The following is a 12,595-nucleotide window of genomic DNA, read 5'->3' as shown; positions in this document are numbered from 1 at the left end:
CCTCATTTACCATCACTGTCTTTGGTACGTTCTACTCAGGTCCATTTGCTTTCCAGTTTACTTTGCACCTAGGTGTGTGTGTGTGTGTAAGTGTGTGTGTGTGTGTGTGTGTGTGTGAGGACATTTTTCTAAAGCCAGACCAAAAATAAGAACCAAAAGAACACCGCAGCGCTCTCGTTCTCTTTTCTCTCTCCTAACTCTTGCTTTTTGTCTCTCGCCCACACACAGCTGAACCTCCTTTAAAGCTGGGTGTCCCATCACCGAGACGTATTTCAACTGTACAGAATGTGAATGCTGCACCTGTCCCTTTATATTCAGTCTCGATTCTAACATCTGGTTCTTTTTCTTTCTTTCCTTTCCCTCTTTCCCTTTCCCGCCCCTGTCCTCTCTCTCACATCCCTGTCCTCTCTCTCTATCGTCTTGGTCTCGCCGGTCCAGATGAACAGGCCGATCCAGGTGAAGCCCGCCGACAGCGAGAGCAGAGGAGGTAGAGCTTTTTCCTTTTCTCTTTTTTCTCGATTCTTTTCTCATTTGTACATCCCTGTCGTCTTAAATCAGCATCACCATTACTGGAAGACGTCAGGCTGACTCAGGTTCATGGGTGTCTTATTTAACAGTGCACCTCGGCGAAAGCTGACAGGCCTGCGGGACCCAAAGGACCTGGCCTGCACCCCGGTTATAAAAATTCTATGTCCGCACCTGCCTTTGTTTAAAAGTAATGAAGAGAAGTATTAATGCATTTTTAAAATACCTTTAAAATGTTAAAACGTTACATTTCGGCAATACAGATGTCAGGTGCCTTGATCAGGGATGAATGGTGAGATAGGATCAAACCACAAACAATTGAGCACCAGTTCTCAGTTGGCTGTGTCTGAGGGAGGGAGGCTGGATAGAGTTTCTTCTTAAAGTTTTTGCATCAGTAACATCTGCAGCCTGGTTGAGGCATTGGCACAAATAATGAGGGTACACATAGGGTATAGTGTTACTTTGTACACCTTCCTGTGAGAATCCACTGACGGGCTGATATAAGAAAGGCAGCCTGCAACTTTACAAATGTCAGAGGGGGGCGGTAGCTAGTCTGCGGGCTTTCTTGACACAGTCCATTTTATCAGCTCCACTTACCATATAGAAGCACTTTGTAGCTCTACAATTACTGACTGTAGTCCATCTATTTGCTAGTCCCCTTTTATGCTGTTCTTCAATGGTCAGGACCCCCACAGGACCACCACAGAGCAGGTATTATTTAGGTGGTGGATCATTCTCAGCACTGCAGTGACACTGACATGGTGGTGGTGTGTTAGTGTGTGTTGTGCTGGTATGAGTGGATCAGACACAGCAGCGCTGATGGAGTTTTTAAACACCTCACTGTCACTGCTGGACTGAGAATAGTCCACCAACCAAAAATATCCAGTCAACAGTGCCCCATAGGCAGTGTCCTGTGACCACTGATGAAGGTCTAGAAGATGACCGACTCGAACAGCAGCAATAGATGAGCGATCGTCTCTGACTTTACATCTACAAGGTGGACCAACTAGGTCGGAGTGTCTAATAGAGTGGACAGTGAGTGGATACGGTATTTATGATCTACTCATACCAGCACAACACACACTAACACACCACCACCATGTCAGTGTCACTGCAGTGCTGAGAATGATCCACCACCCAAATAATACCTGCTCTGTGGGGGTCCTGACCATTGAAGAACAGGGTGAAAGCAGGCTAAAAAAGTATGTAGAGAAACAGATGGACTACAGTCAGTAATTGTAGAACTACAAAGTGCTTCTATATGGTAAGTGGAGCTGATAAAATGGACTGTGAGTGGTGGTTTTAATGTTATGGCTGATCGGTGTATGATCAACAGTAAAATGAACAACATAAATAGATATGTGAAATGTCATGTAAAAACCTGTATAAATAAAAAAATTATTAAAATTGGTATACTGTACTACTGGGGAGTCTCTTCAGACCATATTCCTCATGTACACGAGCCACCGAAATGTCGCAAATATTGGCATTACTGCTAAAAATTTGTGTACATTAAGTGAGGAAGGGATGGAAAACACGGACTGTAAGTTTTTCATCAGGAATCGGTTTCCTCTTCGGTACTGTTCCCTAAGCAGAACTGAATGATTCAAACTAAGACAAAGACAAACACCCGAGAGGATTGGACAGACCTCTTCCCCTCTCCCTGGCTATCTCTTTCTTCCTCCCTTCCATCTCCTTTTATTCACACTTGACAGATCAATTGTCTTCGCCCTATCCGAGCGCCGCATTTATCCGGCAGTTAGGCCTTTAAAATCACCCCGTGTCCCTGAAAAGCCTCTCGATGCTTCTCCGAGACGCCGCTCCCCCCCGATCCGTCTCCCCCCCTGCCATCCAGACACGGATGGAAAGATGGAACGGAGCTGGAGGTCAGTGAGAGAGAGGACATGGACAGGAACTGAGATGATGAAGTCGTGACTGAGAGCAAAAAGAGAAGCATAATAAAGGAAAGGATTAAAAAATACACCGGGGAGACGAGCTGGAAATAACATTCGGAAAAAACACTCGAAGAAGCTTAAAATACATGAAATGGCCAAAAGTATGTGGACACTATGAACTTGTTAGACATGTTATTGCAAAATCAAGGGCATTGATATGGCATTTTAGCTGCATGTTGCTAACAGGTGTATAAAATCCATTGAAATAAATAAATGAAATGCCAACTTTGTGGTAACACTTTGGGAAAGGACCATTCCTGTTCTAGCACTTTATTAGGTACATCTATCTGGCACCTACCATACATATATGAACTTCGTGGGTACACAATTACTGACTGTAGCCCATGTATTGCTCTGGATGCTTTGTTTGCTCCTTGTACCCATCATGCCCCTGGCTGGAGCACTGTTCTTCCAGAACTGACAATGAGGTGTTTTAAATCCCAACAACACTACTGCACCAGCTACACGTATACAGTACTACACATACTACCATGTTCATACCATGTTAGTGTCATTGCAGTGCTGAGAATGGTCCACCAACCCAGTAATGGTCAACAGTGGTCCAAAAGGGGTCATTATGTATTGAAAATGGGGTACAGTGGAGTTACAAAGTGGGGTTACAGTCAGTAATTGTACGCCTATAAATATATTAAATAATTATGATAATGAATTAATAATAATGAATGTTCATAAAAGACAGCTATACCTAATATATATATATTCAGGAGAGCTCACTCCTCTAACAATATACCATCTAATGTAGCACAAAAACATGTAGACACGTAGAATGCTAATGTGGTGGAGTTCAGTTGTTTGTGTGTGTGTGTGTGTGTGTGTGTGTGTGTGTGTGTGTGTGTGTGTGTGTGTGTGTGTGTAGTGGGGGTTGTTCTTGATATGCGCACTACGCTCGTACCTGTTCAAGGCCAAAGGAGAGATTACATTTGTCGGCCAGGCAAGACATGCTGTCAGAGCTCACTAACACACACACACACACACACACACACACACACGCTTATTATTATTTTTACCACAGCATTCTTCTCTACACACACAGACATCATGTACACACTGATATTTACAACCACAGCTCGTATTTGGTAACAAATCCACATTTAATCAGCTGTTTGAGCAAAAATAAAATGTCTAGAATGTTTTACTTGGCACAAGACACAGTTTTTATGTCTGACGTTGTGTTTTACTTTAACCACATATCTAGCATCTTGCTAACAGGATATCACACCAGGTTGAGTTCGGTCATCTTAAACTGGCTTGCTTAAGTGGCACTTTATACAGTAGACACCCCTTGTAATTAGTGAAGTTATAAGTTTTGGGCACAACATATGATGTTAATTGTAACATGTTTATAGAGATTTAGTGGATTTTCCTACCAAAATACAACCAAATGGAAATAATCCAGCCTTGCCCCAGTGATTTCTGAAGACGTCTCTACCACACTGTCCGAAGTATATTTATTTATTTATTTTATTAAGATTTTAACCTCATGTTTAACACTTTGGTTACATTTATGACAGGACAGATAGTTACTGGTTACGCAAGATTCATCTTGCATGTTTTTGGACTGTCGGAGGAAACCGGAGCTCCCGGAGGAAACCCACTCAGACACGGGGAGAACATGCAAACTCCACACAGAAAGGACGCAATGACAGTGCTACCCAGCAAGCCTGAATTATAAGAATATTTAGTACCAGTAAGGGCAGGACACTATAGCTCCTAGGAACCTTGGTTCTGAACCTTGGTTCTCTCCTGTCCTCCTTAATATTTGGAGAAATTTCACCTCTCTATGTGTCTTGTCTGCAGAAGGAAGATTGACTACTTTAAATCGCCCTCTGGTGTCTGATTATACAGCCATATTTTATGTCATTTTTAAATTTTGGAATCCCTGACAGTTCCCTAAGCTGCCATGAAGTACACAAAACCTTTTACTAGACACTAATTCCTGTCTTTTACACAAATATACAAAAATATGAAGGTTTATTTCAAACAGAGTGGATTTTTACTGCCCTTGGTGTACTCACGCATTGCCCTTAACGTTGCCAGGTGGTGCCAGACTGACCAGGATGAACCCGGCAATGAAAGTAGACATACAAATACGAATGGAGATTTTAACCTGCAGGATACACACAGTCTGAACTAAAACCATGTATAAAAAGTGTCATTTCTGGTGTGTGTGTGTGTGTATTATTTATTTAAATGTGTAGTTTTTGCTTGAACAGTCGCCACACACCAACAACCATTATCCAGATGTTCTTTTTCCGTGCCAGGGTTTATATTCCGGAGTGTGTGCGCTGATCTGATCGTCTTCCATCCTTTGTTTCCAGATTTGCCGTTAGCGCCCTTAAACAATGCAGTGTTTGTATCCCTCCCCTTGATCGACGGTTTAATAATGTCTTCACAATCATGTAAATAACGGTGTGAACAATAAAGCACTCGGGAGGCCACGAAGCCCCGGACTGGAAGGATTTCACAAAACCTGCGTTTAATTACACATTTCATTACACTGCCTCACAGGCATGATTTAGATGAAGAAAACACAGAAGTGGTGCTTTTATTTGTGGGATCTACAGCAGGTTAAAATCTCTGTTTATATTTGTACGTCTACTTTCAATTCCAGGTTTATCGTGGTCAGAGTTGTGGTGGGTCTGGCACCACCTGGCAACAGTAAGGGCAATGCATAAGTACATTTACATTTTCAGCACTTAGCAGACGCCTTTATCCAAAGCAACTTAAATTACAGTATACAGTCTGAGCAATTGAGAGTTAAGGGCCTTGCTCAAAGGCCCAACATCAGCAACCTGGCAGTGGTGGGGCTTGAACCAGCAACCTTCTGATTACTAGTCCAGTACCTTAACCACTAGTCTACGGCTTGCCCGTGTGGCCGGGACATGGTCAGGGCACCAGTTCATCTCAGGGCATCACACACTCATTTAGTCTTATTAAGAGGCAGTTTTAATTATTAGATCTACTAAGTAAATACATGCAGACACAAGGAGAACATGCAAACTCTCCTTACAGACAGGACATGGTCCTGGGTATCGGGTGTCAAATATCTAGGGTTAGGGAAAACACCCGCAAGCGCTTTTCTCCAAAAGTGATCTAGCAGTGATATTATCATGTCTAAGCAACTGAGGGTTGAGGGCCTTGCTTAAGGGCCCAACAGTGGCAACCTGACAGAGGTGGGGCTTGAACCAGCGACCTTTGGATTACTAGTCCAGGGAAAACACATTTACAATTTTGGCATTTAGCAAACGCTTTTATCCAAAAATGACATACAGCACTGTTACAGTATCATGTCTAAGCAATTGAGGGTTAAGGGCCTTGCTCAAGGGCCCAACAGTGGCAACCTGACAGTGGTGGGGCTTGAACCAGCAACCATTGGATTACTAGTCCAGGGAAAACACATTTACATTTTTGGCATTTAGCAGACGCTTTAATCCAAAAGCGACTTATAGTACTGTGACAGTATCATGTCTAAGCAACTGAGGGTTAAGGGCCTTGCTTAAGGGCCCAGCAGAGGTGGGGCTTAAACCAGCGACCTTTGGTTTACTAGTCCTTTTCCTTAACCGTTAGGCTACAACTAAAAAACTACTAAAAATGGTCAAAATAGAACAATTGGCAAGGCAATTTTTTTTCCTTTCAGCGTTCTAGCTCTGTAGCTGGGGTCAGACATTGTACCTGGGACAGAGAGGGTTGAGGGCCTTGCTCAAGGGCCCAACAGTGGCTGCATGGCAGAGCTGGGATTCAAACTCTAAACCTTTAAACTGATAGCCCAAAGCTCTACCCACTAGGCTACCACTGTCCCAATGCCATGTAACCTCCATTTAAACGTGATTACTGAGATCTGAATCAGACTTTTTGTCCATCGAATCAGGAGAACGTGTCTGACGAGACTGTCCTTCCATGCCGATCTTTCGAACCCTCGTCCGTGTGTTTGTGGTGATCGTTACCTGATTGTGTCTCCTTCAGAAGACAGAAAGCTGTTCGTGGGCATGCTGAATAAGCAGCAGTGCGAGGAGGACGTGCGATGCCTGTTCGAGTCGTTCGGCAGCATCGAGGAGTGCACCATCCTCAGAGGACCCGACGGAAACAGCAAAGGTGAGAAGCTGGACTTTAATAGTTTCTTCATGTGCTGAAGCAGCTTTTTTGTTTGTTTTTACAGTTCTTGGAAACCTAAATTGGTAAATTCAATCTTTTTTCTTTATTTTAATTTTAATTAGTGAAAAAATGAATGTGACCAGCAGGAAATCTATATGTGATAAGTTTTGCAAGTCTAAGCAGAAGCGGATTTATGTGGACGGGAAGTCTGACGCAGCATTTGTGTGATTGCTGTGTCATATTGTTGATTGCAAATAGGTCTTTGTAAATCATAGCTGTGACGTGACATGAACTTTGTCAACATTTGCAGAGCAGAGCTGAATTTTGGTCACAGAACCGGTCCGTTTTTGTTAGAAATGTGTTCAGTAGGGGCGCCCAGGCCCGGGTGGTGCAGCGGGATAATCTTGGGTTCGAATCTCGGCTCTGCTACCGGTCGGCTGGGCGCCCTCTAGCAGGCATAATTGGCAGTGCCTGCAGCAGATACTAATTGGCCACCGTATCTGATAGGACGAGACGACCGGACTGTGTGTGGGTGGGATCTTCATACGTTGTGTACGGACCCTGATTGGTGGAAGAGACGCCTGTGCAGAATGCATGGGTGAGAAAAGGAGGGCTGTGCACGTGTCAGAAGAGGCTTAAACAGTGACGTGCTCTCCTCGGATGCAGTCGGGTATCCCTCAGCAGCGGAAGACAAATTGAGTGCACTAAATGGGGGGGGGGGAAAGAATGTGGTTGATAGGGGCACCCAGGTGGCACAGCAGGATAATACGCCAGCACTAATCAAATCTCGGCTCTGCTACCGGTCGGCTGGGCGCCCTCTAGCAGACACAATGGCTTCCAGTCTGCTGGGTGGAAAAAGACCAGACTAATGGATGGGCTTATCAATGCTGTGCAAGGACCTCGGATGCCCTGGGTGCCTGTACAGAAAGTAGAGAGCAGGGTGTGGCTCTACATACGCAAAGCCTCGGAAGTATGGAAGTATAAGGACTGGGCAAACGTCAGAGGGAGTGTGTGTCAGGCAAATATACACCCTTCTTGGACATCATGGGTGTCCCCAGCACCGGGTTGGCTACAATTAATTGCGACCCAGTTCCTCAGGATGCTGCATAAAGATTTGGTTAAACTGGAGGAAATCCCATTCATTTATTTAATAATAATCTGTTTGACCATGACTTATCCTGGTCAGGGTTGTGGTGGGTCTTGTTCATTGAGTAAATGGCAGGAAACACTCCGGACAGGTTGCCAGTCCAATACAGATCACACACACACTCACACTTGACTACACGTCTTTTTTTGATACACAGAAAGGTCCACGAATTCAAACTCCGCTCAGAAAGTATCAGGAATCGAGCCCAGACCCTTCTTGCTGTGGGGCGACAGCGCTACCCACTGCGCCACCACTCTGCCCACTGGGAAATCCCACTTTAGTGCAAAAAAACACATCTGTTCTGTATATTTGGTCCGTGATCATGGCCTAATATTTTGCGCGGCGGATCCTCTGGGTAATATTTACATCAACAGCTGTGAAATTTAATTAGATAAACGTGAGCCGCAGCTCTGTGTGTCGTGGGCCGCTCATGGCACACGGGTCAGCCGCTATGAAGCTAATAAATGTGTTTTTAATGTACGAAACCTGCTATATAAATAGCAGCATTATTATTATGAATATTGTAGTTATTTACAGTCGAGTGGTGACCTTATCACTGTAGCAGGTTGATGTCATTAAAAACAGGAGAACAGAAAGTCCTATCCGAGCACCGTTCATTATATTTACGATTATTTAGGAAGTGACACTACCAAGGGACTAAAAGCTGGTGTGTGTGTGTGTGTGTGTCAGGTTGTGCATTTGTCAAGTACTCCTCTCATGCCGAGGCTCAGGCGGCCATCGGAGCTCTGCACGGGAGCCAAACCATGCCCGTGAGTACCAAACATATCAGAGATAGAAGGAGCCTTCCATCAGGATTATATTCCTCACTGTGTGTGTGTGTGTGTGTGTGTGTCTGTCTGTCTGTCAGGGAGCCTCTTCCAGTCTGGTGGTGAAGTTTGCAGACACAGATAAGGAACGCACCATTCGGCGCATGCAGCAGATGGCTGGTCAGATGGGCATCTTCAATCCTATGGCCCTGCAGTTTGGAGCGTATGGAGCCTACGCGCAGGCAAGTACACACACACACACACACACACACACACACACTGCTTTTCTGTTTCATTACACACCCACTATCTACCAAAATAAACCAGCACTGTAATACACGACATGGACAAAAGTATTGGGACACCCCGTAATTATTAAATTCACATGTTTCAGCCACAACAATCACAAACAGTGTGATAAATCAATTCTGTGAAGGAAATTCTATGCTTCTAAGTTTGTAGCAACAGTTTAGGGAAGGCCCTTTCCAGTTCCAGCATGACTGTGCCCCTGTGCACAAAGCAAGATCTATACAGACATAAAGAAAATCTTTGGAATGAAATGGAACATCAATTGAGGCTTTCTTGACCAGCCATACAAATGCTCTTTTGACTGAATGGGTACAAATTCCCACAGACATACTTCCAAGTCTTGTGTTTGAAATGGGACATCCAGCAAGCTCAAGGTCATGTGTCCAAATACTTTAGGTCATATACAGTCATTTCGCTTTTAGGGTGGTAGTGTTGGTTTCGCACAGTACAGTCTCGATACCTGCTTCAGGTCACTGAGAAAGTTCTAATGACACCCCCCCCCCCCATACACACACACAAAGCATACCAGTGGGTAGATTGCCCCAGATAAAAGTGTGTCTTTTATATGTGCTTTGTCTTTTATATTTATCCATGTTTTACATGTGTTCATGTCTTTCAGGTGCAGCAGCAGGCGGCGCTGATGGCGTCTGTAGGACAGGGGACGTATCTCAGTCCCATGGCTGCATTCGCAGCAGCTCAGATGCAGCACATGGCCACCATCAACGGCCTGCCAGGAGCCCCCATGACCCCCACATCAGGTCCGAACCAAAAACCACACACTCGTACACGCACGCGATTCCAATTATTCAGTGCAATTTGTGCCCTCATATTTCTTATCATCCATATTCATTATAACAACCCTCATTAAATTCATTTTCTTCACTTTGCGGCCAATTAGCTTTCGGTTTTTAACAAAGTAATTTCCATAACCAAAATGTTTGTGCTGTTAAAGATTAAACGTGTTTTTTGATCATAAATAAATATTTATTCCAGTAGTGTTTAACACTCAGGGATTTCAGGGATTTTATCGCAGTTTCTGTAATTAATGTGGCTTTTTGTTTTAGTTTTAATCCATTATTATTTATATTTTTTATATTTCTTTGCTATATGAGTAGCTCTTAGGTAAACTAATGTAATTAAAAAGATAAAGAAAAGGAAAATAAGAAGAAAGAGTAATTACTTGGTTTTTTGTTTGGATTTTACACCCTTCGGTTACATCCACGACAGAAACGTTAGTTACTCGTTACACAAGATTCATCATTTCACAAGGTTACGTATATCGAACACAGTCATGGACAATTTTGTATCTCCAATTAACCTGGCTGCATGTTTTTGGACTGTGGGAGGAAACCGGAGCACCCGGAGTAAACCCACGCAGACACTGGGAGAACATGCGAACCCACGCGAACTGATCGAACCCAGGACCTTCTTGCTGTGAGCTACCGTGCCACCCTAATTACTTGATTGCTTGTTTTTTCAGGAGGAAGTACGCCCCCTGGCATTACCGCTCCCACAGTGACCAGCATCCCCTCACCCATCAGTGTTAACGGTTTTACAGGACTGCCCCCTCCTCAGGCCAACGGCCAGCCGCCAGCCGAGGCCGTGTTCACCAACGGGATCCACCCATACCCAGGTATAATACTATATACCGGTGGTCCCCAACCACCGGGCCATGGACCGGTACCAGTCGTCATTTATTATTAACGGTTCTAACCGGATTCACTTTTAATTACATCCGTCTGTTCCTCTTGACGCACTTGACACATACACCGACAAGGCATAACATTATGACCACTGACAGGTGAAGTGAATAACCCTGATTATCTCTTCATCACGGCACCTGTTAGTGGGTGGGATATATTAGGCAGCAAGTGAAAATTTGATCCTCAAAGGATAAAATGGGATTTAAACTCTCAACCTTTCAGTTGATAGCCCAAAGCCCTACCCATTAGGCTACCACTGTCCCTATAGGCATCAAAGACCCATGTTTATGTGCAACACCCCCTGCTACCTTCCTGCTACACCACTGTGCCGCTCCTTCGGCTCAAGGGGGTCAAAAAAATGGATCTCAGTGAAAAATAATGATAATTAAATACACAAATTTAAACTGGCACTTAAACTTTAAAGGCTTAAAGGCTTTATGTTACATCTTGTAAACAGGTACTTGTGTCTCGTAGACAGGTTTACAGTGTCTGTGTGTTGTGTGGAATCAAGTCCGGTTGTCCTGAATGGTCTCTGTTTTCCGTCTCAGTCCTGCAGGAGGTTGTTTTTAGAGAAGACTCAGAGAAGGGAGGCCTGGGTGTTGCACAGCGGAGTTGTTTCGGGGTTCAGGGAAGCTGCTTCCTCTCGTCTCTCTCTGAAGGTAACGACGTTTCCTTCTCTCCTCCCTTGTGTGTCTTTCCTGATGCTTGTGTTTTGTCTATATATGTGTTTGTACAATATGAATGGAACTATGAGAGCAGGTGATATACATTTGTTTATATAGCGGTACCTTGAAACTTAAAGTCAGTTGGTTCTGGGAGTGGCGCCAAGTTTAAAAGATGTTGAGTTTCAAGGTATTTTTTCCCATAAGGATGAATGGGAAACCTGTTAATGTGTTCCATGGTCACGTGGAACTGCATAAATTATAAGCTAATGTAAAATAATGTGGTTGTTTTTGACACTTAAACACAAGATTTTGAGTTTAGGGGACATTGAGTTACAAGGTACACTATATAGCCAAAGTATGTGGACGCCTTACTATGAGCTTGCTGGACATCCTATTCCAAAACTATTGATGTTAACATGAAGTTCATGAGTCCTGGTTTGTATCTCAGTTTTGGCAAGCAGCCACTGTTGGACCTCTGAGCATTTAGATTTACATGTATGGCATTTAGCAGACTCCTATCCAAAGTCACCTGCAATTGTGAATGACTACAATACAAGTAATTGGAGCTTAAGGACCTTGCTCAGGGGCCCAAAGGTGGCAGCTTGGCGGTGGTCGGGCTTGAAGCAGGGACCAGTCCTCCTTTTTGTTTTTGGGAGGTGGGAGGAAACTGGAGTACCTGGTGGAAACCCAGGGTACATCGAGTTACAAGGTACGACTGTACACTATATAGCCAAAAGTATGTGGATGCCTTACTATGAGCTTGCTGGACAAGCCTTTGGTGCATATCTGTAACAATTTGTGCCCATTTAGTCAAAAAGTTAATCAGTCAGGCACTGACTGACATAGTCAATTCCAATTCATCATTTGTCCCATTTATTGGGTGGTCAGACATCTACCGTACATGATTGGTTAACGTCTGAGACGAGGTTGCCAAAAAAAACCTAGCCATTACGAGGTGCACTTATCAGTGCTCTCTTAGTGCCGGTCCCAAGCCCAGATAGAAATAGGAAAGATGCGTCAGAAAGGCCATCCGACCCCTAAATCCGAGAACAGCCTGAAGAAAGTAATGAATAAAGAAAAGCAAGTGAGCGTAATAAAACAACCCACTGCTTTATGTGCATGTAAAGCTTTGTGGTGCTGGTCATTTTATAGCTGGTGATATGTCTGTGCTAGAAACGCTCTTAGTGTGAGATCAGCATGCCGTCTAGCCCTGTCCTTGATCCTATATGTCAGTGACAAGCCCCCGATCTTTAATCCCGGCAAATGAGCTCCGGCTAAAAGCCGGTGGAAGTGGATATTGCAGTTTGAGCTCGGCCGTGTTGAGCTGAATGAAGAGTGATCTAGGCGAGTGGTCGCACGGCGCGGCGTTTATTGCAGCAGGAGCTGGCGGTGGATTGATGTGCTGTGTGGA

At 44.2% G+C, this 12,595-nt stretch overlaps 1 protein-coding gene across 1 annotated transcript in view; it reads left to right on the top strand.

Moving 5' to 3' along the window:
* celf4 (CUGBP, Elav-like family member 4) overlaps positions 1 to 12,595 on the top strand; it is a 65,121-nt gene that overhangs the window by 43,905 nt on the left and 8,621 nt on the right. The window contains exons 2-8 of the mRNA XM_063012055.1: positions 439 to 487; positions 6,465 to 6,593; positions 8,431 to 8,510; positions 8,609 to 8,756; positions 9,437 to 9,574; positions 10,297 to 10,449; positions 11,068 to 11,178. Coding sequence (XP_062868125.1) covers positions 439 to 487; positions 6,465 to 6,593; positions 8,431 to 8,510; positions 8,609 to 8,756; positions 9,437 to 9,574; positions 10,297 to 10,449; positions 11,068 to 11,178 — 808 coding nt within the window. The remainder of the gene's footprint in view (positions 1 to 438; positions 488 to 6,464; positions 6,594 to 8,430; positions 8,511 to 8,608; positions 8,757 to 9,436; positions 9,575 to 10,296; positions 10,450 to 11,067; positions 11,179 to 12,595) is intronic.

The sequence above is a fragment of the Trichomycterus rosablanca genome, chromosome 16 (assembly GCF_030014385.1).
Source record: "Trichomycterus rosablanca isolate fTriRos1 chromosome 16, fTriRos1.hap1, whole genome shotgun sequence".
NCBI classification, from domain to species: Eukaryota; Metazoa; Chordata; class Actinopteri; order Siluriformes; family Trichomycteridae; genus Trichomycterus; species Trichomycterus rosablanca.
This window is presented reverse-complemented; position numbering and strand designations above follow the sequence as displayed.